Raw genomic sequence first — 27,063 nt, forward strand, 5'->3', positions numbered from 1 at the left:
GTTTGTCATTTTGATACTTTATACTCTGCTGCTGACGCTCACTCTGACCCACTGAGTTACACAACAGGTCTGCAGGCGGCGCGGGACTAGGCCAAATAAACAGGGGCAGGGCGATGTCGAGGACAGTGCGCAGCTGGCGGGGGGGGGGGGCTGCGAGGACGAGGGACGAGAGACCTCAGGCTGGGTCAGAGGGGCCTGTGGTAGACAGGGTTGCCAGTAGCATGTGCCGGGGATGAGCGGGTTACCACAGCGACTAACGACCCACTCCAGTTCCAGAAGACCAGAGCCTGCAGGTTTAGACCGGACACCTCCACAGCTCTTCAACAGGCTCCAGGCTTGGCCTCTGTCGCTACCAGGCAGGCGTACCAGAACGTTTACCAGAGCGAGAACACGTCGCAGAATAGAAATGACTAACTCTGCAGGTCCCACAAACCACCAAACCAGAATCAGATAAACTAACACTGCTTCTGACTGGAGGACGCCTTTTGGTCTACTAGGAACCGAAAAGAATAAGACCAGGTCTGATTAGGGAAAAGATACAAATGGAGAGACATTTGTTTTTACACTGAGAATGTAATTCACACACACACACATTTTTAAAAAGGGTGAGTGAACTGACCCACTGAAAAAGGAGGAGAAAAAAAATGGTCCTACTAGAGCGGTCTCCCTTCTCTCCATCTACGTCAGTTAAAAAGAGATTATAGATTACGCTCAATCCAGCGCACGAGTGAGTTTTACTACAAAAACCAGAGAGAAGACCCTGTGCTCAGCATCACAGCAGCAACACATGTTCCCTGAGCGACTACAGGGCACAGAGCAGGAAGACTGCTGGAAGCTTCAATACAGGCCAACTTTTCAGGAGGTTGTCATCAGTTTCACATCAGGCCAAAGGATTTACCAGACAGGCAATAACCAGAAATTACAATACGCTTGATTAACTCTCAAGTGGGTATAAATTACACACGGACCATGTGAGCCGGAGGAGATTATTCACAAAAGACACAAATCAGTATCAACCTAATAGAAGGCTTCCTGTGTAAGTTCGACGTGAGAAAGGTCAAGATGTGCCAACTTGGAAGATCTCGGAGTACTGCAGCTGTGAACAAAGAAGGGCTAAGAAAGTGGTCAATAGGCTGTATTGAAATCTATGAGCTCAACGGGTTCTGCCCCTCTCCCTGCGCAGGAGGATGACCCATTTTCTGTCTCCATTTCTTACTTCTGTTGACACACACAGGCCACCAGTGCAATGATCATGGACGAAGGTAGAGGGAAGCTTATGTAACGGCAGCCTCTGGCTGTTACATAATCCCAAGAACTGCGCGTCCCGTACACACAAACACACCTCATCATTCACCTAATCATGTACACACCCAAATCATAAACCACCGACAAAACAGACTGATTTGTACAATTTAGATTCGGTATTCACAAACAAAACCATATGTTCTATTGCCATCAACAATGTATGACAGCCCTTCCCCTAAAACAGGGTGTGTGTGTGTGTGCAGCAATTTCAACAGCCCCAAGCAAGTTGTTCTTGTGTGTTTTACAATTGCTTCCATAGGAAACAACCCTCAGAGACCGAACGTTTCTCATCTTCCTATGAGCCAGTTGCTATTAAATAAATGTTTTCAGACAGAAAACCTGCGGCTAGGATAGGATTCTAGGCAAACCTGGGCTGGCTCCTCTGTTCCAAGATCGTCAGGAACAGTCGGAAGTAGAGGGGGCTGTGGCACCATTATCCTAGCGGTGCTTGTGGAAGGGTGGTTAGGCTCTGCACTCGTCGCTGCTGTGCTTGGCGGTGGCCTCGGGCGGTTTGATGCTGCTGCTCATTGCTCTCCTTTCCTTTGGCTTGGTTTGGGTGCTTTGACGAAGCCAATTTCTGATATCCATCTTGGCAGTGGCAGATTAGCTGGTTCGAGCTAGCTAAATAGGCTAAGGCGAATACAGCTAATGCTTTTTACAGGTAGCTAAGAAGCTAACTAAACGCCGTAGTGGTGGGTCGTGAGGCAGAGTTGAGTGAAGCAGCTTCAACGGTAAACTTGACCCGCCCTTATAAATCAAAATAAAATTTTACAAGCTGAGGCGCATCACGTTATTCACTTAGCATATCACAGATCAGAAGTGTTTTTTCCCCACTTTAATGGAAGCCCAAATTAATCACACCTAACCACCCCAGTGACTTTCCATAGCCCCCCTACACACCACAGCCCGCTCTGCTCATTGCACCAACTGGGTCACTCAATCATTTGAACTTTTTGGACATTAGACCAGTGGAAATCTGTCCTTTGGTCTGATGAGTCCAAATTTGAGATTTTTGGTTCCAACTGCAGTGTCTTTGTGAGACGCAGAGTAAGTGAACGGATGATGTCCGCATGTGTGGTTCCCACCGTGAAGCATGCAGGAGGAGGTGTGATGGTGCTAATGGTCTAAATGTATTCAAGGTGACACAGTCTAATTTATTCAAGGCATGCTTAACCAGCATGGCTACCACAGCATTCTGCACCAACATCCCATCTGGTTTGCGCTTAGTGGGACTATCATTTGCTTTTCAACAGGACAATGACCCAACACACCTCCAGGCCATTTAAGGGCTATTTGACCAAGGAGGAGAGTGATGAGTGCTGTATCAGATGACCTGGCCTCCACAATCACCCAACCTCAACCCAAATGAGATGGTTTGGGATGAGTTGGACCACAGAGTGAAGGAAAAGCAGCCAACAAGTGCTCAGCATATGTGGGAACTCCTTCGAGACTGTTGGAAAAGCATTCCAGGAGAAGCTGGTTGAGAGAATGCCAAGCCTGTACAAAGCTGTCATCAAGGCAAAGGGTGGCTACTTTAAAGGATCGCAAATATATTTTGATTTGTTTAACACGTTTTTGGTTACTACATGATTCCATATATGTTATTTCATTGTTTATGTCTTTGCTATTATTCTACGATGTAGAAAAAGAAAAACCCTGGAATGAGTAGGCGTCTCCAAACTTTTGACTGGTACTGTATATTTTTCAGTCAGGGATTTTTCTCCACGTTAATGATCCCATTTTCGTTTAAAACGTTCATACCCTAATGGAAAATTCCCCCATGACCATCTAGAGGTGGCCCCACTGGGATCACAACACAACTGTCCATCCAATCAACTACCAAAACCAGAGGAATGGACAGAAAGAAGAGGATAATGAGACCGAACCACAGGCTACCAGTAATCCCAATCGTATAGAAACAACGTGGCCACATCCCTGTATGATGTGGGCTGTCGTGTATAAAAACATGGTTGTTGTAGTTGACCATGTGTTGCTCCTAATGCTGCACCCAGCCAGACTACTACCAGTTTAATCTAACACTAATCCTCCCACTTGTTTAGGTTACCATAGAAACAGTCAATCAAATAGCCCCCAGATCAAACAAACAAAGTGCTCCCCAACAGGGAACAATATGAGAGTGAAGAGAAAGAATGAAAGGCTAGCGGGTGTCAAACTAATGCATAAGTAGGGAGCGTTACACAACGCTGGTGCGCACACTTACAAAACAACTCCAATTCACAGACAGTAACCACAATGTAAAAACAACCTTGTTAAATCATCACCATTTCTCATTCACAACAAATAATCCATCCACACCTCTTTTTCCGGGTCATCATTTATTCATTCGAAGTGTCCTCCTCAGACATCACCCCGACTTGCTGCGGTCATAAGGGTCAGTGACGCTCGCACAGAGAAGGGTCAGTGTGGCAGCGGGGTTCAGGGGATCGCCTACCTGTAAAGGTCTCCGACTCTTCCAGCAGCAACATGCTTCGTCTCCGTGAGGGGTGTGTGGGGTGTCCAGAGAGCGTGTAGCAGGCGTGCAGTTTGCCCCTCTCTGAGTAGTCTCCCTCTCCGTTCCCCTGCTCTGATGGTGAGGAAATAGATGGTCTGAGTCCAAGTACCGCTGTCTGCTCCCGAACTCACTAACACACTTCCCTCTAGTTGAAAAAGTCTGCCTCAAAGCTGTAAGGCAGAACCGATCTTCTTGTTTACCTTTGTCTCTGTCGCTATCTGTTTATCTGATGAGATGTTTTTCCGACTGACTTACTGAACCCGTGAGCGGCTGGCAATGTGAGTTGTGAGTCAGGCTCACAGCAACCAGGAAACTACTAAAAACTCCTTACATAAGCGCTCATGCTGGAGCCGGGCCCCTAGTGGGGGGTGGGGGTGGGGGTGTGTGTGTGTCTATGTACGCATATATAGACTATTGAAGGTTGGAAAGAAAGTCCAAAAGATGCTCAAGCTTAGAGAAACTCTCAAAGACTAAGTGGTAAACATAAAAAGTATACCAAAACCTGACAATATGATAAAACCTCTCCACTGCCATTCAGCTCTTGCTAGAGCCAGACTCCCCATTACTCAGGATTTAGACACTTACCCATCATCTCTGTATGAATGATGATATACTCCTACTCTGGAATGGGTTTCATGTCTGTCCTCTTGTCAAGCCAGAGTATCCGTGTCAGCTCTATTCTGCCTCTGCCATGCTGCCCCAGTCTCACAAAGAATAGAGAGCATGGTTCTGTAACCAGGGCCACCGCCACAAAGGACAGAAGGCTATTGGGACCATTATAAAACGATAAGGCGCTGAAAGCAGCCCGGCCCTGCCTGCCAGTCACAAACCCCCCCTTCCACCGGTAGTGTCAGTATGTCGTCAGCAGACACCTCCCCCTTAGCAAGGCTGCCTTAGGTAACAGAGGTAAGAGAGTTCATTCAGACAGGGGGAACGAGGGAATAAGGAAGGAAAGGGGGACGTTCAAAACAATGCAGCGGACTTCGATCACGGGACCCTTTCAAAACACACAAACCCATCCAGTTTACCCAGATCAATTTCCAACACACACACACACCACACACGTGTGGAGGCTGCAAACAGTAACCCACATCTTTACACTCCAGTCCCCACCTTGTGGAAGAAAGAGCTAGAATCAAGAGAGGAAGGAGGAGAGGAAAGAAAAGGTAGAACCAGACCTGTGAAGGTTGCTAGCTTGATAATACATCACCCAAAAGCTATCTTTTGTTATTTTCATATGATGTGGGCTGGTGACAGCTTTCACCTTGAAAGTCCAATATCTTGAAAACTTGACCACTGACATGCAAAACATGTTGGGACTGTATCAACAGTGGACTAATGACAAAAAAAATACCCAAACATTGTTTTTGAGTGTATTTCCTCACGTCCCAAAGAGTAGCAACACTAACACACATTTCCATAGACACGCCTTGACTTTGCGCAAGTCTTTTAGCTCACATTTCTCTCTGTTTACACAATCAGTCTCAGCAAATGAAAGGGAGGCATGGACTGAGTAATTGACACTTATAAACAACATTTCAATCCAAGTCAGAATGTACCCGTTGAGTGACACAGCAAAAGGAAAGCAGGGACAAAACAATGTGCTGGATTTGTTTACTGCTGTACAAAACAGACATCCCTACTATTTCCTCCCAACAGACACACTAAAGAACCACACACACACACACACACACACACACACACGTGCGTGTAACAGGGCTCTAATGTGGGACCATTTTGGATTGCATTTGCACCGAAATATTTTTTCTCTACAACCTGGATGTTTCATATAGGAGCACGAGAAAATAATAGTAACGATTAGACTTCAGTGCTTTAGAGATTTTTGTTGTTGTTGCGCATAGTCATTAGCATCATGGTTGTGCCATTACTACAGCGACAACAGCTTGTTTCTAACACAAACAGTTCAAAAGAGATGACCCGTATTACAGACGCAACATTTGTTCTTTCTACGGCAGATTGGCTGGCCATATTACATTTTTTTCCCCCATGGGCCATTTGTTAACGCCTTGTTCAGTCACGTTACCTCAATAGCTAGCTAGCTAACGACCTGGTAACTTTGCTAGGAGGTGACATCCGAACGTTTGGGGGCACAGGAAGAAAGGAAAAGAGATAGCTTCTTCAGGAGATCAATGATCATAGCAATGAATGGATAACAGATGTCTCGCATGTCTTCATCTACTAACAATGTTCTTAAATAGACAACATTTTTATGGAAGATTGTGCTTTTCACAATGTAGAAACCTAATAGTCCACAAACGACTGGTATTTGTGTCAACATATATATTTACAGGGTCACATACTAGTTTCTAGAGCACAACATGTGCCTCAGAAGTAGCTATAGCACCAATTAGGATATTCCTCAATCAATTACAACAATATTTTCTGGTGCTGCTAAATGTTATGTCGTCCTCCTAACTTTTATAAATTGGGAGAACCACTGCTACCAATGACAATGTTTAATATAGAGCCCTGATGACAAGTGCAAAACATTGAGCACACACACACACGCACATAAAACAGCTATATTCTTGGATGTGGAGCAGCTATTTTGTGACAGTGACAGCGTGACACAGCCTTTGTAGTACCTGCCCTGCCAGTCTGTTCAATCATTATGTTATCCCCAGGCCCAGCTGTGTCTCCAGTCCCCCATCTGCTCACCCAGTATCCAGGGCTCTCACACACACACACACACACACACACACACACACACACACACACACACACACACACACACACACACACACACACACACACACACACACAAAACCTGACCCAAAAACAAGAGCTGCTGCTGGGCCGAGGAACCAGCTCTGGGTGTGCTTTCTGCAATTATGAAAAGCCCAACTAGTGCTTGTGAAAGAGTCTTTTGGGGCGTTTAAATGAAACAAATCTGCCACCGAATAATGCAGTGGACTTACACGTGTGTGCGCTTGTCTGAACAATTTGCACACCCATGGCCTCACAATATATAAACACCTTGTACAGAGCCTCCACCTGGTCTCGTCAACAGGATATTTTCAGCTGCTCTCAGCCACCCTCGACTATTCGTTTCAAAGTCAAAATGTTGAACCAATGGCTCCTGTGGTTCACTGGACGGTAGTGCATCTGCTGCAGCTCCGTGCTGCTCCACGGGAACCAGGGGGTGGGGATGCCTGTACACTCTGCTCGTTTGCTCCTCTCCCTCCATGCCTGCAAGCCTGTCCCCCCTGCTTCACACAGCCAGTCACTCTATACTTTGTTTCTGGCAAACCTTTTGTGTCTGTCTGACCTCCGCTGCCACCCTACCTGTACATTTCCACTGCCTCAATGTGTGGCTGTCGGTGTTGTTTTCAACGGTATGTCTCAGCTGGGTGAGTAGGCAGTGAACAAAATGTTACAACTATGGAGCTGAGCCCGGGCCTGGTTGCATAAAACATTCTGGGGGACAGGGTTCAGGGTACACAGAGAGGGAAGGAGGGCCACAGCACAGGGGGAAATGGGCACACCTCACAGAGCTGAGCTCTCACACCAACACAAGGGAACTAAAAAGGCAGATGGGGGAGAGGGATGGGAGAAAAGAAAGAGGAGAGAAGTTTGAACGGAACTTCCCGTGGGAGCGTTGTGAAGGTATCGTAGCAAAAGGGTTGGTCAAGAAGACAAAACAGGTATACAGAGAGAGAGGGAGAAAAACAAGTATGCTCACGACTTTGAGAAAGAGAAAGGGGGAGAGAGACAGAGAGAGAGAGCGTCCAGGCTCTGGTTGTTATGGCGACAGTAACAGCACAGAGAGCGGGTGGCATGGGTGACGGTGCTCTGTGACTATTACCCGAGAGAGAGAGGAGAGGAAGGAGGGAGAAAGAGCACAAAATACACTTCAGAGCCCAGATTAAATATGCTCATTCAAGTAACATAGGAGTACGAACAGTTAATTGGCCAGCATGCATGAGTCAAATGCTAACATAGACTGTTGCTGCCCCAATTATGACAAACACATGCACTAAGCTCCCTCTCTCTGTGTGTGTGTGTGTGTGTGTGTGTGTGTGTGTGTGTGTGTGCGCGCGCGCGCAGTGTTGGCTCAAAAAGAACATAACAGGAAATATGTCACGTTAGTTACATGGCCCCAAAAGACACCATGTTCTCTGTGATGCTCCACCTTCCATGGTCTAAGATAGATATCATCAACACATGTTGGTGTGCTTGTAAGTGGTGTGCTTGTAAGTGGTGTGCTTGTAAGTGGTGTGCTTGTAAGTGGTGTGCTTGTAAGTGGTGTGCTTGTAAGTGGTGTGCTTGTAAGTGGTGTGCTTGTAAGTGGTGTGCTTGTAAGCGGTGTGCTTGTAAGCGGTGTGCTTGTAAGTGGTGTGCTTGTAAGTGGTGTGCTTGTAAGTGGTGTGCTTGTAAGTGGTGTACTTGTAAGTGGTGTACTTGTAAGTGGTGTACTTGTAAGTGGTGTACTTGTAAGTGGTGTACTTGTAAGTGGTGTACTTGTAAGCGACGCTGTGCTTTTTTTTGACACCACACCAAAAAGCAAGTTCTGCAGGCTCTAGTTTTGTCTAATCTTCATTATTCTCCAGTCGTGTGGTCCAGTGCGGCAAGGAAAGACCTAGTTAATCTGCGGCTGGCCCAGAACAGAGAGGCACGTCTTGTTCTTCATTGTAATCAGAGGGCTGATGTAAATTCTATGCATGCCAGTCTCTCTTGGCTAAGAGTTGAGGAGAGACTGACTGTGTTACTTTTTATAAGAAACATGAACGTGTTAAATCCCAAATTGTTTGCGTAGTCAATTTACACACAGCTCTGACACACACACACACTTACCCCAACAGACATGCCACCAGGGATCTTTTCACAGTCCAAAAATACAGAACAAGATCAAGAAAGCATACAGTATTATATAGAGCCATTATTGCATGGAACTACCTTCCATCTCATTTTGCTCAAATAAGCAGCAAAGAAACAGATCAAGCAACACCTCACGACACAACACCTCTCCCCTATTTCACCTAGATCATTTGTGTGCATGTATTGATATGTAGGCTGTGTGTGCCTTCAATAACAAATCTTCTGTTTTTCTGTCCAATTCTGAGCTATTCTTGTCTATTAATGTTGAGTATTGTGTCATGTTTCATGTTCTGTGTGGACCCCAGGAAGAGTAGCTGCTGCTTTTGCAACAGCTAATAGTTATCCTAATAAAATAACAAAATGCCAAGGATGGTGTGGAATTGTATTTGACTTGATGGGAAAAATAGGCCCAATTCCCAGGCTCATACAGCTACAGGTGAATGGCAACATGATAGTTGATACATGTATCATGTGGCTCAGAAGACTATTTTGAGAGCATTTTCATGTTTAGTTAAAGAAAGAGACTGTGCTGACCTGAGGGTACATGATATGTTATGAACGAGGTCAAGAACCTTGCTCTGCAGCTTGGAGACCTTTACGGTATACCAGTGATTTCCCCAGGAAATGTTTTAAACGTTTAAACACAAGCAATTCTGTTTTCAAAATGGCACCAATCACTTTTTAAGGTGTGTCCTGAAAGTGTATTTCTGCACCACGCTGACTGGAAGCCACAATAAAAGTATTCGACCGAATCATGTTTAGGGTTCGAAAGTTCTGGTTAACTTTCCCAAAAGTCTTAAGTTTTTCCGAAATCCCAATTGGAAGATTCCCAGAATCAAGAAGGAATAAGCAGGAAATCTGGAATCCTCCAACCAGGATTTCCGGAAAAACCTGGGAATTTGGGGAATGTAAGTAGAATTACACAACCCTAAGCACGTTAAATGCCATGTTGTCATGTTGAAGCTGATGGATCAGTGCAGCACCTGCTTGCGGCTATATGGATAGATATCTGGTAACCAAAAGACAGGAATAGGAATAAATTAGACATATATAGAGTTAGTATGGAGATGGCAGAGGGAGGAAGTGATCCTCACTTCCCCGGGCCTGCCGTTGGTACTAGTGACCTTAATCCTACAGCAATATGTTAACATCCAGACAGGCCGGGGCATAGAGCACAGACGGGGAGTAGGGTTACGTAATGTGTACATATGTCTGACGTATGTGTGTGTGTGTGTGTCAGAGTAAGTAGGAGTGTGAGAGTGCATAAGTCCTGACACTGAGCAGAGTTAAAGTACAGTAGCTAGCCTACATGTTGAGTAGTTATGCATATTTTTTCTTTTTTTAATAGTTACATATTGGGATATAATTTTTGCGCTAGTTGGGTGGTACCTGCACCAAACCTCCAGTATAATCCCTTCATAGATTGTTCTCGGTCTTCTTTTTTTTTAATAGGGAGCCAATTTGTTTTCAGCCCCTTTAATTTCCCTGACTGATCAAAACTCGTTCTCTCATGTTCTCGTCTCTCTGCAGCAGACATATGGTAAGCGATATGTTTACTACATCGAATCGCAATAAAATCACTGTAACGAATGGCAATGCACATCGTATCGGCACCTAAGTATCGTATTTTATTTATTTATTTATTTTACCTTTATTTAACCAGGTAGGCAAGTTGAGAACAAGTTCTCATTTACAATTGCGACCTGGCCAAGATAAAGCAAAGCAGTTCGACAGATAAAACGACACAGAGTTACACATGGAGTAAAAACAAACATACAGTCAATAATGCAGTATAAACAAGTCTATATACAATGTGAGCAAATGAGGTGAGAAGGGAGGTAAAGGCAAAAAAGGCCATGATGGCAAAGTAAATACAATATAGCAAGTAAAATACTGGAATGGTAGTTTTGCAATGGAAGAATGTGCAAAGTAGAAATAAAAAATAATGGGGTGCAAAGGAGCAAAATAAATAAATAAATAAAAATTAAATACAGTTGGGAAAGAGGTAGTTGTTTGGGCTAAATTATAGGTGGGCTATGTACAGATGCAGTAATCTGTGAGCTGCTCTGACAGTTGGTGCTTAAAGCTAGTGAGGGAGATAAGTGTTTCCAGTTTCAGAGATTTTTGTAGTTCGTTCCAGTCATTGGCAGCAGAGAACTGGAAGGAGAGGCGGCCAAAGAAAGAATTGGTTTTGGGGGTGACTAGAGAGATATACCTGCTGGAGCGTGTGCTACAGGTGGGAGATGCTATGGTGACCAGCGAGCTGAGATAAGGGGGGACTTTACCTAGCAGGGTCTTGTAGATGACATGGAGCCAGTGGGTTTGGCGACGAGTATGAAGCGAGGGCCAGCCAACGAGAGCGTACAGGTCGCAATGGTGGGTAGTATATGGGGCTTTGGTGATAAAACGGATTGCACTGTGATAGACTGCATCCAATTTGTTGAGTAGGGTATTGGAGGCTATTTTGTAAATGACATCGCCAAAGTCGAGGATTGGTAGGATGGTCAGTTTTACAAGGGTATGTTTGGCAGCATGAGTGAAGGATGCTTTGTTGCGAAATAGGAAGCCAATTCTAGATTTAACTTTGGATTGGAGATGTTTGATATGGGTTTGGAAGGAGAGTTTACAGTCTAACCAGACACCTAAGTATTTGTAGTTGTCCACGTATTCTAAGTCAGAGCCGTCCAGAGTAGTGATGTTGGACAGGCGGGTAGGTGCAGGTAGCGATCGGTTGAAGAGCATGCATTTAGTTTTACTTGTATTTAAGAGCAATTGGAGGCCACGGAAGGAGAGTTGTATGGCATTGAAGCTTGCCTGGAGGGTTGTTAACACAGTGTCCAAAGAAGGGCCGGAAGTATACAGAATGGTGTCGTCTGCGTAGAGGTGGATCAGGGACTCACCAGCAGCAAGAGCGACCTCATTGATGTATACAGAGAAGAGAGTCGGTCCAAGAATTGAACCCTGTGGCACCCCCATAGAGACTGCCAGAGGTCCGGACAGCAGACCCTCCGATTTGACACACTGAACTCTATCAGAGAAGTAGTTGGTGAACCAGGCGAGGCAATCATTTGAGAAACCAAGGCTGTCGAGTCTGCCGTATCGTGAGGTCCCTGGAAATTCCCAGTCCTAATATTGAGGGCAATCCCTTTTGCTGACTGTGAACCAACTATTTCTATAACAAAACATGACAAAGAACCGAACACACAGACAAACTCTATTATTAAACCCAACTCTGATGCTTAAGGTCGCTGTGCGCGTGTGAGCGCCCGCGTGCTGCAGTAGAGCTGTACGGCTGAATGAGGCATAGTTGCGCAGACACAAAGAGAACTGGAGGAGGCGAGGGGTAGAGGGCTGTCTCTCATAACGCAGTGTCACAGTGACATAGACAAAAACGGCTGTGTGAATGTCACCACAACCCAGGGAGTGAGCAGCACAGAGAGGGTAGGAGAGGGAAATAACTGCCCAGAGTGGGTGAAATTGCGCTTTGGTGATCAAATTCAACTTACTGATGTTTAAAATGCATTTTAAACAAGACAAATATGATTATTCACGTTCTGAAACTTTCAGTGGGGACTTTCTACCATTGCATTACCAGTATATCCAAAAAGTCCGATTTCGTAACCTAATACATGCTATAATAAGCACCGAGCTCTGTTAACAGAGCAGTGCAGCTTTCTCGCAGCAACTTTTAGGATTGGACATGTTGAGCCTGTAAAGTAGCCTTTATTCTCACACAGCATCCAGCCAAACTGAATTTTTTTTTCTCTCTCTGGCCTCCATTGATTTAGTCACCTGAATTTGAGCCATCATACAAGGGTAAAAACTCCAATAACATTTAAACGGATTATGACAAAGACATGAGGTTTGGACCATTGTTTTTTTTTACCCATTGGTCAAAATATGAATATTTCATTGGACACCCTACCCTCTCTCTCATAGGTATGAGCACGGTTAATTAATTAAGAGAATATCCGAATGTAGACGTTAGTATTCGACTTTGATTACTTGCCAGAATATATATACTTTTTTTTAAACAAACTATACAAACAATGAAAAGGCTTTTCCTGAATTAAATAAACGTGACATTGCTACATACAGCGCATTCAGACCCCTTGCCTTTTTCCACATTGTTACGTTACAGCCTTATTCTAAAATGGATTCAATTACATTTTCTCTCATCAATTTACAACCAAAAACAGGTTTTTAGAAATAAAAAAAACAGAAATGCCTTATTTACATAAGTATTCAGACCCTTTGCTATGAGACTCGAAATTGAGCTCAGTGGTCTCCATTCTTAAATGGAAGAAGTCATGTCCAAATCAATTTAATTTACCACAGGGGGACTCCCAATCAAGTTCTAGAAACATCTCAAGGATGATCAATGGAAACATGATGCACCTGAGCTCAATTTCGAGTATCATAGCAGAGTGTCTGAATACTTATGAAAACAAGGTAATTCTTTTTTTTTTTTTTTTTTAATGAATGATGGGGATGGGGATGAAAAAGACTGTAGCTCCTAAAGACATGATGGGCCACCACTTGGGTGAGAGGGGGGGGAAATAGTTTTTTGGGGGATCCACTGTTTCGCTACAAGGATTCAGTCTGGTGAAGATCGGAAGATGCGAGGCTAGAGCCCTCAACGTTTCGTCAAACCAACCAGGGTGGTTTTGTTGATTACTAACACAAAGCACTGTTGTTGACAGGCTTCAGTTCAGTCGGCATTTCTTTACTCAAGCCAAGGCAGTTAGTAGCAAGCAGTGATCCAATCGCTTTTTAATTTGTTTTGTGCAATGCCTCTCGGGCAGACTGATAGCACAGCAGCAATCTGGTAATTACAAGGCTAAGGGAGCGCACCAAATAGCCCAAAATAGCCTTGATAGCTGGCTATCGTAACTAGCTTCTTTACATGGATTTGATGCAGTCAAGACAGCCACTACCAGATGGTATGACAACTTATGAAACAGTAACACGTTTGCCTAACCCCCCCCGACCCCTCCTGAAGCAGAACAGAGTTCAGACAGGATTCATCTCCTGTAAAGTCATGCTACCAAAGACTACCCCGAACATCTGTGTAAATGCTGCCAGGTACAGACAATAAGAAAGGGGAACACACGGACGCACACCACTGAGAAGATATGACTGTAGGTTTTCAAACCACTTTCATGACATCAGTTCAATATCACTCCTAGTCACTTGCACCTCCCCAATGACAAGTATTTTCCTCCCATTAAAACCTGTTGTATAGGCATCTTCATTGATGCTTTCCATGCCAGACATAATATCATTGGACCGTAGCCCACGGAATCATATCATTTCTTTATACAACATTTAATCAGGATGCGTGTGTGTCTTTCAGTTTCCACCTACCGGGGACGTCATCTTCATCATCGCCATCATTCTCATCCTCACTGTTGAGGCAGTGGTGCTCCATCATGTGTCTCCCCGAGGTCTCCTCGTCAGACATGGTGTCCCCTCAGTCACGCCGGGGGCATTACCTAGGCATCCTCACACACACAGGCCATCTGCAACACACACACACTTCTTATTTGGACACTGCTTTGGCATAAAAATGTAGCCTACACAGTTATTTAATTTTTGTTCTATGTCTTGCAGTGCAAAAAAAATAAAAATAGTAATTGAACACACACTACCATGACAATCTCGCAGAGCGACAAATGACAACATACGGAATTGCCAAGGCATAACTCAAAGCCGTCTAACAATACCATTGAAACTAGAGCCCGACCGATGCATCATTTCACTGGTACTATCTGCCGATAACCGATATTCAATAAAAGGATTTTAAAAAATGTAATCTCACGCCACCTGAAAACTTATTGTCACAATGTAAGAAATCCACATTTGAAGCATACAGTGGCTTGCGAAAGTATTCACCCCCTTGGCATTTTTCCTATTTTGTTGCCTTACAACCTGGAATTAAAATTGATTTTTTGGGGGGGGGGAGTTTGTATCATTTGATTTACACAACATGCCTACCACTTTGAAGATGCAAAATATTTTGGGTGAAAAACTAGAAATATCACAAAAAAACAACTTGAGCGTGCATAACTATTCACCACCCCAAAGTCAATACTTTGTAGAGCCACCTTTTGCAGCAATTACAGCTGCAAGTCTCTTGGGGTATGTCTCTATAAGCTTGGCACATCTAGCCACCGGGGTTCCGCTGGTGTATCTTTAAGTCATACCACAGATTCTCAATCGGATTGAGGTCTGGGCTTTGACTAGGCCATTCCAAGAGACTTAAATGTTTCCCCTTAACTTCTTAAGTCTAGGGAGCAGTATTCAGAAGTTTGGATGAATGAGGTGCCCAAAGTAAACTGCCCGTTACTCAGGCCCAGAAGCTAGGATATGCATATAATTGGTAGTATTGGATAGAAAACTATTTTTTTCCAAAACTGATCAAATAATGTCTGAGTATAACAGAACTGATATAGCAGGCAAAAACCCAAGGACAATCCATCCAGATTTCTTTTTTTTTTATGGAGGTGACATTTAAAATGCCTGTCTATGGGGAAATCATTGGCTTCCAGTAGATATCAAGTCTTTAGAAAGAGTTTCAGGCTTGTTTTTTGTTGTGGTGGTCATTGGTGAATGCGCGCACATCGTTATTTATCTCCGGTAATGAACATACTATTAGCCATCTTAAATTGTATAGTTTATTTACATATTAGGGTACCTGACAATTGATTATAAACGTTGTTTGACTTGTTTGGATGACGTTTCAGGATTCATTTGTATGCATTTTGAAAGAGGGAAATCGGTGGATTACTGAGTCAAGCGCACAAACTAAACTGACTTTTTTGGGATATAAAGAAGGACTTTTTATCTCTATTTCTGACTTCCGTGATGCCTCTGCTTGGTTGGAAAATGTATGTAATGCTTTTGTACGCGCGGCGCTGTCCTCAGATAAACCACTCGAGTGTTGCTTTAGCAGTATGCTTAGGGTCATTGTCCCGTTGGAAGGTGAACCTCCGTCCCAGTCTCAAATCTCTCCCTCAAGTATTTCCATGTATTTAAGCGCCATCCATCATTCCTTCAATTCTGACCAGTTCCCCAGTCCCTGCCAATGAAAAAACATCCCCACAACATGATGCTACCACCACCATGCACTGTGGGGATGATGTTCTCAGGGTGAAGGAGGTGTGGGATTTGCACCAGACATAGCATTTTCCTTGATGGCCAAAAAGCTCAATTTTAGTCTCATCTGACCAGAGTACCTTCTTCCATATGTTTCGGGAGTCTCCCACATGCCTTTTGGCGAACACCAAATGTGTTTGCTTATTATTTTCTTTAAGCAATTACTTTTTTATGGCCACTCTTCTGTAAAGCCCAACTCTGTGGAGTGTATGGCTTAAAGTGGTCCTATGGACAGACACTCCAATCGCCGATGTGATGCGTTGCAGCTCCTTCAGGGTTATCTTTGTTGCCTCTCTGATTAATGCACTCCTAGCCTGGTCTGTGAGTTTAGGTGGGCAGCCCTCACTTGGCAAGTTTGTTGTGCCATATTCTTTCCATGTTTTAATAATGGATGTAATGGTGCTCCGTGGGGTGTTCAAAGTTTCAGATATTTTTTATAACCCAACCCTGATCTGTACTTCTCCACAACTTTGTCCCTGACCAGTTTGGAGAGCTCCTTTTTTTTTTTTCTTCTTCTTTTTCTTTCTCTCTCTCTCTCTCTCTCTCTCTCTCTCTCTCTCTCTCTCTCTCTCTCTCTCTCTCTCTCTCTCTCTCTCTCTCTCTCTCTCTCTCTCTCTCTCTCTCTCTCTCTCTCTCTCTCTCCTACACCTGCATTGCTTGCTGTTTGGGGATTTAGGCTGGGTTTCTGCACTTTGAGATATCAGCTGATGTACGAAGGGCTATATAAATTTGATTTGCTGCTGACTTTAGGGCATTTCAGAACAGGTGTGTGTGTGTGTGAGAGATTATATATATACATATCTATACACATATCTATACACATATATATACACACACACACACACACACACACAAGATAATGTGACACTTAGAGTTCACACAGGTGGACTTTGTTTAATTAATTATGTGACTTCTGAAGGTAATTGGTTGCACCAGATCTTATTTAGGGGCTTCATAGCAAAGGGGGTGAATACATACAGTGGGGCAACAAAGTATTTAGTCAGCCACCAATTGTGCAAGTTCTCCCACTTAAAAAGATGAGGCCTGTAATTTTAAATAAATTCATTAAAAATCCTACAAAGTGATTTACTGGATTTTTTTATTTCTCATTTTGTCTGTCATAGTTGAAGTGTACCTATGATGAAAATTACAGGCCTCATTGACTTCATTATCACACATGCCTATATCAACAACCAAACATCTCCTCCCATCTTCAATGTTTCCAATACAACAGTCACTGAGGATTCCCTGGGTTTCATCAGGGGAACATGGTGGACTTTCCAAGAGGGTGGATCAGAAGTAAGGTGCAGGGGATCATCATCGTCATTCATACTCCAACCCTGTTCTCTTGATTTTTTCTCCATCTCTCCTCCCTTCTCTCCTCCAACACCTCTTCGCTTCCTCCATCTTTCCCTCTCTCATTCCACCCCCTTTTCTCTCACCAGTGGTTCGGAGGACCCTCCGGTGATCAGCCACCCCCACTCTCCTCTGAACTTAATCTCCAGCACCACTGATTCCTCCTGATTCTCATTTCCCCCTCTTCAGTCTCAGTACTACCAGTCTCTCTGGCTGCCTCCTTGCTGCTTACATAATTAAATTGGCTGTTTTTAAGAATTAAGCCTTCAGATAGCTCTTTGTTGACTGTTGCTGGGTGTTATCATCCATTATCAGCACCGGCCTGTACCATACCCGCCCTAAGCTCTCTCCTGGCCTCTTACACTAAGTCTGAATTTGTCCTGCTAGGTGACCTATACTGGGACATGCTTAAACCCCCTGACCAAGTCTTAAAACAATGTGACTCCTTAAATCTCTCTCAGATTATTATCAGTCCCACAATAATCCTGATAGGCATCAGTCCGGTGTTTTCTGTAATGACCTTAGTGATCACTGTTTTTTGACTGGCTCTTGTTCAGGCAAAATGAGAAATAAGTGCACTCAGGCTATCTGGAAGGCCAAAGTGTGTTACTTTAAGGAGCAGTTCTCTCTCTGTGGGTCTAACCCCAAGAAGTTCTAGAAAATGTTGAAAGACCTGTAGAATAAACCCTCCTCCTCACAGCTGCCCATGTCCCTTAATGTTGATTATTTGTTGTTATTGACAAGGAGCGTATTGCTGAGCTCTTTAATCAACACTTCATTAAGTCAGGATAAGACACAGCCATGCCTCCTTGCCAGCAACATTTCCTCATCTCCCACCCCTTCTAATGCAACTAACCCTGATGCTCCTCCCTCTTTTTTCCCCCTTCCCTGCTCCACAGTTTCTTCCTGCAGGTGGTCACTGATTCTGAGGTGCTAAAAGAGCTCCTTAAACTTGGCCCCCCAAAAATAGCTAGGTCAGATGGTTTAGTTTAGGGATGCACGATATATCGGTATTGGCCGATATTAGCTAAAAACCCAACACAGAACTAGAGCTACACAGAACTAAAGCAGAGAAATACTAAGCCAACAACGAAACAAGTTGAAGTCGAGCAGTCATTCGAAAGAGCAAGAACATTTCAGCGAGAACTCACAGGTGAAAAACATTAAAACGCCAAGATAATGGAATTCGTTGCCCTTGACAATCAACCGTTCTCTGTCGTGGATGATGTTGGCTTTTGCCGACTGGTCGAGCACAGGTACACTCTACCAAGTAGGCTGTATTTTTCAGATGTTGCCCTACCGGAGTTACACAGTATTGTTGAAACGTACATCCCTGAGCTACTTGCAATGGGCGTCACTGCTATTAGCTTCAAGGCTGATATTTGGACCAGTGATGTCAGCCCCATGAACATGCTGAGTCTGACAGCACAGTGGGTGGACGAGGATTTCGTACTGAGGAAAGCCATATTGCACGCTCAATAATGTGCTGGTTCTCATACCGCTGCTGCCATTTCAATGACATTTGAGAACATGTTTGAAACATGAACACACTCCTAGCTCCATTCGAACAACTGACTGGAGAAATAAGCTACATCAACTGCATCTGCAGCAGACGTGATACCCTCTGTCATGGCTAGGGTTGAACATTTGGGGGAATATTCAGAGGTGGAAACTTTCCGTGGGAATTAATGGGAATTAACGGAAACATATGCAAATGAATAGTAATACCATTTAAATGTAGATGTTTTTTTGCATTGGATATATTTGCCATATATGGATATAGAAACAGAAACCTTTTACCTTATCATAAGTAGACAATTGCAAATGATGAAATCCTTCCAATCGAAAAAAATGTAGTTACAAATTTAACTTTAATTAAATGAGTTGAGTCTTCACATGGAATGATTTCACTGAACAACAAAAGGGAATATTGAATGATCTCCAATGATCCATCGCATTTCAGAACTGCAGTTTCCTCTGCTTGGAGCAATAGTGAAGTGGGCAGGACAGTACAGGTTTCTTCTCTTACATCTGCAAGCGGAGTCTGAACATCAGACAGGATGGCATTGTCCCCCTCTACGTGCAATGGCTACTGCTATAGGTTTCAGGATTTTCAGGCTGCTTACCACTCTCTCCCAAAATACATCATCCAGTAGGATCTTTTTGATGGGGCTGTCCATATCAGGAGACTGTGATATGGCCATTTCTTGGAGACTCCTTCCCCTCCATGAGACTGTCAAACATGATGACAACACCATCCCAACAGGTGTTGCTGGGGCAGCTTCAATGTGGTGCTCTTATTCTTCTCACTTTGCTTGGTGAGGTAGATTGCTGCTATAACTTGATGACCCATCACATACCTAACCATTTCCTTGGCTCTCTTGTAGAGTATATCCATTGTTTTCAGTGACATGATGTCCTTGAGGAGCAGATTCAATGCATGAGCAGCACAGCCAATGGGTGTGATGTGAGGGTAGGACTCCTCCACTTTAGACAAAGCAGCCTTCATGTTCGCAGCATTGTCTATCACCAGTGCAAATACATTCTGTGGTCCAAGGTCATTGATGACTGCAGCTCATCTGCAATGTAGAGACCAGTGTGTCTGTTGCCCCTTGTGTCTGTGCTCTTGTAGAATACTGGTTGAGGGGTGGAGATGATGTCGTTAATTATTCCTTACCCACAAACAGTCAACCAACCATCAGAGATGATTGCAATACAGTCTGCTTTCTCTATGATTTGCTGGACCTTCACTTGAACTCTGCATCTAGCAAATGAGTAGGTAAAGCATGTCAGGTTGGAGGGGTGTATGCTGGGTGAAGAACATTCAGAAATCTCTTCCAATACACATTGCCTGTGAGCATCAGAGGTGAACCAGTTGCATACACAGATCGAGCAAGACATTCATCAGCATTTCTCTGACTACGTTTCTCCATCGAGTCCCCAAAGAATTCTGATTCCAAACCCTTTACAATGAAGATCTGTGAGGTTAATTCGTAAAAATCTAAATATCTTTGAAAGACAGGGTCCTGAAAAAGGGACGTTTCTTTTTTTGCTAAATGTATATAATGGATATGAATTGGGTGGGTTGAGATTATTAAATATAAAAGCACTAAACCTCAACAAAAAAAATTTGCACTTATTCAAAAGGTTTTACTTGAAACCTAAATGGTTCTCAGGTAGATTACTAAGAAAAGCTCATCCACTGTTTAAAATGTGCCTTTTTGCAGATTGCCATGTCTCATTTTCAATTAATTGAAAATGATACTTTTTTTCAAAGTATCTCTCTTTTTCAAACAAGAATTGCAGAGCTGGCTACAATTTCAATTTCATCCCCCTGAAAAGATATAGAACAAATTATGGCTGAACTCAAATGTGCTGGTTGATAAAATACCTGTATTTATTTATCCATATCGGTGCATCCCTAGTTTAGATCCTTTCTTCGTCTTTAAGGCTGCAGCCCCTATCATCCTCATCTACCACCTTTTTAACCTGTCTCTCCTTTTTAACCTGTTCCCAACCTGTTCCCATCGCTTGAAAGGCAGTCATGTTGCATCCTTTATTTAAAGGCCAATTTCTATCTTGCCCTGTTTATCAAGTGTTGGAAAAACTTGACAATCAACTGACTGGCTTTCTTGATGTCTATAGTATTCTCTCTGGTTTGCAATCTGGTTAATGCTCAGTTTATGGATGTGTCACTTCAACCCTAGCATCAAAAACATAGCTCAGGCAGTAGGAAGCTCTCTCCATGTATATGCAGATGATACAGTCTTGTACTCAGCTGGCCTCTCCCTGGGTTTTGTGTTAAATGCTCTACAACAAAGCTTTGACTGTCACAACTTTCTCTGCCCTTTACCTTGGTTTTTGCGGTGTTCAAAACAAGGTTATGTGATTTGGTAAGACGAATGCCCCTCTCCCCACTGGTGTGATTACTACCTCTGAGGGTTTAGAGCCTGAGGAGCAAGTTACATCATACAAGTATTTGGGAGTATGGCTAGACGTTACACTGTCCTTTTGTCAGCACATTTCCAAGCTGCAGGCCAACGTTAAAATCTAGACTTTCATCGATGGTAATCGCTCCTCTTTCACCCCAGCTGATAAACTAACCCTGATTCAGATGACCCTCCTACCCATGCTAGATTACGGAGATCAGCAGGTAAGGGTGCACTCGAGCTGCTTGATGTACTTTACCATTAGGCAATCCGATTTTCCACCAATGCTCCTTATAGGATACATCACTGCACTCTATACTTCTCTGTAAACTGACCATCTCTGTATACCTGACGCAAGACCCACTGGTTAATGCTTATTTATAAAAACACTCCTAGGCCTCACTCTGCCCTGTCTGAGATTACTACTGCATGTCTCATCCCCCCCCCCCCCCCCCCTCACACACACACACACACACACACACACACGTTCTGCCAGTCACATTCTGTTAAAGGTCCCCAAAGCACACACATCCCTGGGCCACTCCTCTTTTCAGTTTGCTGCAGCTAGAACAAGCTGCAAAAAACACTCAAACTGGACAGTTTTATCTCCATCTCTTCAGTCAGAGAATCAAATCATGGACACTCTTAATGACACTTGGGAGTATTTTGCGTGAGGTATTGTTGTCTCTACCTTTTTTGCTCTTTGTGTTGTCTGTGTCTAACAATGTTTGAACTGTTTGTGCTGCTACCATGCTATGTTGTAATCTTAGGTCTCTCTTTATATAGTGTTGTGGTGTCTCGTCATGATGTGTTCTGTCCTACATATTTTTTTTTATCCCAGCCCTATACCCACAGGAGGCCTTTTGCCTCTTGGTAGGCTGTCACTGTAAATAATAAATTTGTTCATAACTTCTCTAGGGTAGGGGGAAGCATTTGCAATTTTTGGATGAAAAGCATGCCCACATTAAACTGCCTTCTACTCAGGCCCAGAAGATAGGACATGCATATAATTAGTAGATTTGGATAGAAAACACAATAAAGTTTCCAAAACTGTTAAAATAATGTCTGAGTATAACAGAACTGATTTCGCAGGGAAAAACCTGAGAAAAATCCATTCAGGAAGTAGAATTTTTTGTTTGTTGTAGTTTTCTATTCAATGCCATTACAGTATCCATTGACTTAGGACTCAAATTGCAGTTCCTATGCCTTCCACTAGATGTCAACAGTCTTTAGAAATGGTTTCAGGCTTGTATTCTGAAAAATTAGGGAGTAAGAGCAGTCTGAATGAGTGGACCCTGCCGTGTCAGAGCTTTTTCATGCGTGCGCCCGAGAGTGCCTTTCTTGTTTACCTTTTATATTGACGACGTTATTGTCCGGTTGAAATATTATCTATTATTTAGGCTAAAAACAACCTGAGGATTGAATATTAACATCGTTTGACATGTTTCTATGAACTTTACAAATACAAATTGGATTTTTTGTCTGCCTGTTGTGATTGCGTTTGAGCCTGTGGATTACTGAAGAAAACACGCGAAAGAAACTGGGGTTTTGGATATAAAGAGACCATCGAACAAAAGGAACATTTATTGAATAGATGAATGTCTTCTGAGTGCAAACATAGGAAGATCATCAAAAGTGATTAATTTTATCTCTATTTCTGACTTGTGTTACTCTTCTACTTGGCTGGTTACTGTTTGTAATGACTTGTCTGCTGGGCTATGTTCTCAAATAATTGTATGCTTTCGCCGTAAAGCATTTTTGAAATCTGACACAGTGGTTGGATTCACAAGAAGTTCATCTTTAAACCTATGTAAAATAGTTGTATATTTTCTGCATTTTTAAAATGAGTATTTCTGTATTTGAATTTGGCGCTCTGCAATCTCACTGGATGTTGGCCAGGTGGGACGCTAGCATCCCACATACCCTAGAGAGGTTAACGGACTTGCCTAGATAAATTTAAAAAAGGTGCAGAGAGGACCCCTCCTTCCCTTCCACTATTCAGTGTTGCCAACTTAGAGACTTTGTTGCTATATTTAGCGAGTACTCAGACCCCTGTAGCAACACATTTTCAAAAAAGCGACTAGTGACAAATCTAGTGACTTTTTCTGGTGTTATTGTTCTTACTATTCTCAACGAGCTGTGGGCCCCACCCCCGTCCAAAAGCCCTCACAGGCGGCCCAGTCCTCACGCAGCAGTCCCTCCCAGCTGCAGTCAGAGCAGGAGATGTTCACCCCTCCACGTCCAGACTGCAAATTAATTGCATATGCGGGAAGCTGCCGCTGGCTGATCCCACCCTGGCTTACATTTTTTTTAAACCTGAATTAGGGCCAGACTAGTTACCATAATTTTCTCACATTGCCATGGACAGTTTTTTTCTATTGTCTCTTTTTGGTCCATTTAGATTGTATACAAAAAAATGAAAAAAATGTTATGGTTAAAAATGTTCATGTTTTACTGCGACTTGTTGTATGCTCCTAAGTGGACCATAAGGTTAAAAATCAAACCAAATGAAGAAAACTAAACTAAGTAACTCCGCCAGCGTGTCTCTTTTGGGTCACTTTTGCCGGTCCCAAGCCTGGATAAAGGAGGAGGGTTGGAATTGTGACATAAAAAAAAAACAAGAATGCCGAAAGTTCATTTGTAGTTCTAAACATATTTAGGGTGTTTTTTACTCACTTTTTTGTCTCTCTCACGACGTTATTCCTCTCCTACAGCGTCCATCACAATTACATGGCCAATTATGCAAATTAGACAATGGCGTCATTTAGCGACTTTTAGGACAGCCTTTCTTTACTGAGGAGTTGGCAACACTGCACTATTCAAAGCACACACACACCAGGGAGCCGGCCAATTGTCCGGGAGAAGAAAGAAAATCCCTTTGTAACATTTTTTTTTTTTTGCCTAGTCATTGATGGAAATACCAGTCAATGGAAATACACTTGACCGGTCATGCTTATAAACGGCTTGTAAACGGAAAATCTGTCAGATGGCGCAAGAGAGCTGTTGCCAGAGCTTCTCAAACTGCTCATTTGTTGCTGCTGGAATGAAGCGTGCTTTTATAATCATTGCGTAACAATTCTAAGCGCAACCGCGTGTTAACTGTTTAAGGCCACGATTAAAAATAGCTACCATTTTAATTTCTCAACTGGTAATTGAAGCGCGCTTCCCATTCCCTATTCAAGTGCATATAGGCAACCGTAGGCAGGCTTCAGCGCGTCACACACACACACCACTTTACAATGAGATGGAGGCAGTACGTATTTTGAAAACATATACTTAATTGTTTGAAACCTAAAAGTTTTACATTACGATGCATGTCTTACCTTGCGTCAAATTAAAGTCCATGGAAACATAAAGGCAATTTTATAAAGAGACTTACTTCCATATGACGTAGCCTATCGCTCTCTGTAGCCTATCGCTCTCTGGTTCTATTGGTTTTCAAATCAACTATCTTTCATTGTCTAGTAGCCAAAGGCACAATCCCAGTCATATTAGCAACCTATGCCAGTTGTTGCATCTGTACATATCCCCTCAACATTTTTAACAGATATTTTAATCTCTGTCACAAGAAACCACTTTTTACAACAGTGTTTCCCGCTAATTGCATTGTGGAACAAACATTTGCGCGTAGTTTACTGCCTTGTGTGCATTACTGCGCTTATAATGTGAAGAAATAGTATATCAACATTTTAAGCTAAACGTTCTGATCCGATGCATAAGACTCATTGCTTTTTAAAGCGTATTTTTTTATGCAGCCTGTTGGCCTACTGGTTGTATTCTTTTGGGATATCACCCCACAACTGTCCCAGAGTCTGTTTGGAATAGGCTATTATTTTCCTCGCACAGAACGACAAACTGACCAATAGAATAATGTTGTTGCTATGAAAGTGAACTGTGTCTACGCGTGATCAGGGGTGTATTCATTCCGCCGATTCTGTTGAAAAAAAGTTTTTTTAGATGGACGCAAAACAGAACAAAAACGTGGATAAACATCTGAATTTGTCCAATAGAAACTCTTGTTTGCAACTGTTGGACTAATGATTACACCCTATATCAAGTTAGATGCAGGCAAGAGTATGTAAGGTGATATTGAATGTCACTGTCTGTCCATGTGTCACGGTCTGTCGCCTGAAATGTGTCTCCACCTGTGTCCACCTACATTGTAAACTTTCATTCATAGGCTTGATTGTTGAAACCTCATGATGGGTATAGGGAAAATTTGAGTATCATGTAGTAGCCTAAACCTATCACTGTTACATTGAGCTGGGTGAATGGAATATGAATGAGTCATCCAATATGCTGTAATAGAAATAAGGCCAAACATACAAAGAAAAAAATAACTGTCCTCCCTCATCTTAAACGGCACTGACTTGGCCTTATGTAATGGAAAAACAATACATCACTCCTTGTGATGTAATGCAATTAACAGTCTTTGCATAACTGAGCAGCAGAGAGAGGCAGAGCTAGAAGTATATGCCAAGGCTAACAATGTGTCAGGGTTGGATTATGATACACTGTTTACTGACAGGACCAGACCTGTAGACACAGTGAGTCCAATCATGTCTAAGGGCTTTCCTACCTCACAGAAACACTGGCATACATACAGTACAACCCCAGTTACATTAAAGGGTATGTGCACTGTTTTTATAGGGCTCTCAAATCACACTTGTTTTTTTATATAGAACATCCAATTTTGTTGTTTTTCTAAGTCCGCAATAATGTTTAAACCACATCAGGAGACCATTTAAGTCTGGGAAAAATGGAAGAATTGTCCATTTTTGGGTGTAGTCACCCGGTGTTGCTGTAGCGCTCGTGTGATTGCAAAGTTTGCAAAACAAATGGCCACTGGATTGATGCAAATAATCATGATTTCATTCTGCCAGCTACTTTGTAGTTCACATTTCATTGAGAATATTTCTGGGAAAGCCTTTCCATCTCTACCAGAAGGTTTCTAATTCGCATAATCGCTACCAGCTACACAAAGTGTAGACCTGTGTGTGTGCCGCCCACATACAGAGACAGGGCTATTCCTGTGCAGTTACAGAAAGTTGCATGAAAATACGAAACACTAACGCATTTTGTTCATGTCTTATGATTCTCTTGGGCAAACAATTACATTTTTGAATAAGGTCAATGATTTAATAAAAATGTCCTATTAAGTTCAATGCATATTTTTATATTCAACAGAAAAAAAATGGTTCAAAAAAAAAAAAAAAATGGTTCAACTTTGTTTCCATTGAACATGCCATACAGATAATGGGATTTTAATTCATTATATGGAGTGCCTTGCCTTGGTCCTCCTTTCTTTTTGATGACCAATTTACCCCTTTTACCAAAGAGCACCTTCTGTCTACCTAAATCTACTATTGTGTACCTTAGCAGCGCTTCCCTTATTCCTTTTTTTCTACATATTTTTTACATTGTTGAATTCTGTTATGTCTTTATTCCAGATTTTATAGGGCCCTATGTTTATCCATGTACACTGTGTATACCAGGGATATCCAACCTTTTCTAGCATGAGAGCTAGTCATTTTTTTTTTAGCTTTCAATTAGGAATATTCTGCTCTTCACCACTCCCCTGCAACTCTTCGCTGCAACTCTTCCCCAGGTCCTTAGCGTACAAGAGAAAGGAGTGCCCTACATTTTCTGCCAATACACATGTTAAAAATAATGGTTCATAAACAACTCTAAAGGGGGCCCTGTAAAATGTGATCTTTTCCCCCAAATTCTGGTTGATATTTTCCCAAATGATATTCTCACTTTTATTTAAAAAAAATTGGGGGGGAAAACTCACTCTCAAAATTAAAATTGTTCATAGAGGAACTAAATTCCCCTTTAATTGTGCATCTAGCGAGTGAGGTATGTGCCATATTAGCTACGGTTCTGAAGGCTAAAATTGAATGTACACTCCGATTTGTTTGGCGAGCTACTCATAGGTGGGCTGGTAGCTCACGATCAACCTGT

At 42.8% G+C, this 27,063-nt stretch overlaps 1 protein-coding gene across 4 annotated transcripts in view; it reads right to left on the reverse strand.

Annotated features, from left to right (window-relative positions):
• Positions 1 to 27,063, reverse strand: part of LOC109907847 (helicase ARIP4) — a 66,014-nt gene that overhangs the window by 28,419 nt on the left and 10,532 nt on the right. For 2 of the 4 annotated variants that reach the window (XM_020506086.2, XM_020506085.2), the window contains exon 2: positions 14,024 to 14,178. In XM_020506086.2, the coding sequence (XP_020361675.1) occupies positions 14,024 to 14,120 (97 nt within the window). In that variant the 5' untranslated portion in view covers positions 14,121 to 14,178. Of the gene's footprint in view, positions 1 to 3,757; positions 4,102 to 14,023; positions 14,179 to 27,063 lie in introns of those variants that run through there. The other 2 variants (XM_031794015.1, XM_020506087.2) reach the window with 1 other exon arrangement.

This window comes from Oncorhynchus kisutch, linkage group LG17 (genome assembly GCF_002021735.2).
Source record: "Oncorhynchus kisutch isolate 150728-3 linkage group LG17, Okis_V2, whole genome shotgun sequence".
Classification (NCBI taxonomy): Eukaryota; Metazoa; Chordata; class Actinopteri; order Salmoniformes; family Salmonidae; genus Oncorhynchus; species Oncorhynchus kisutch.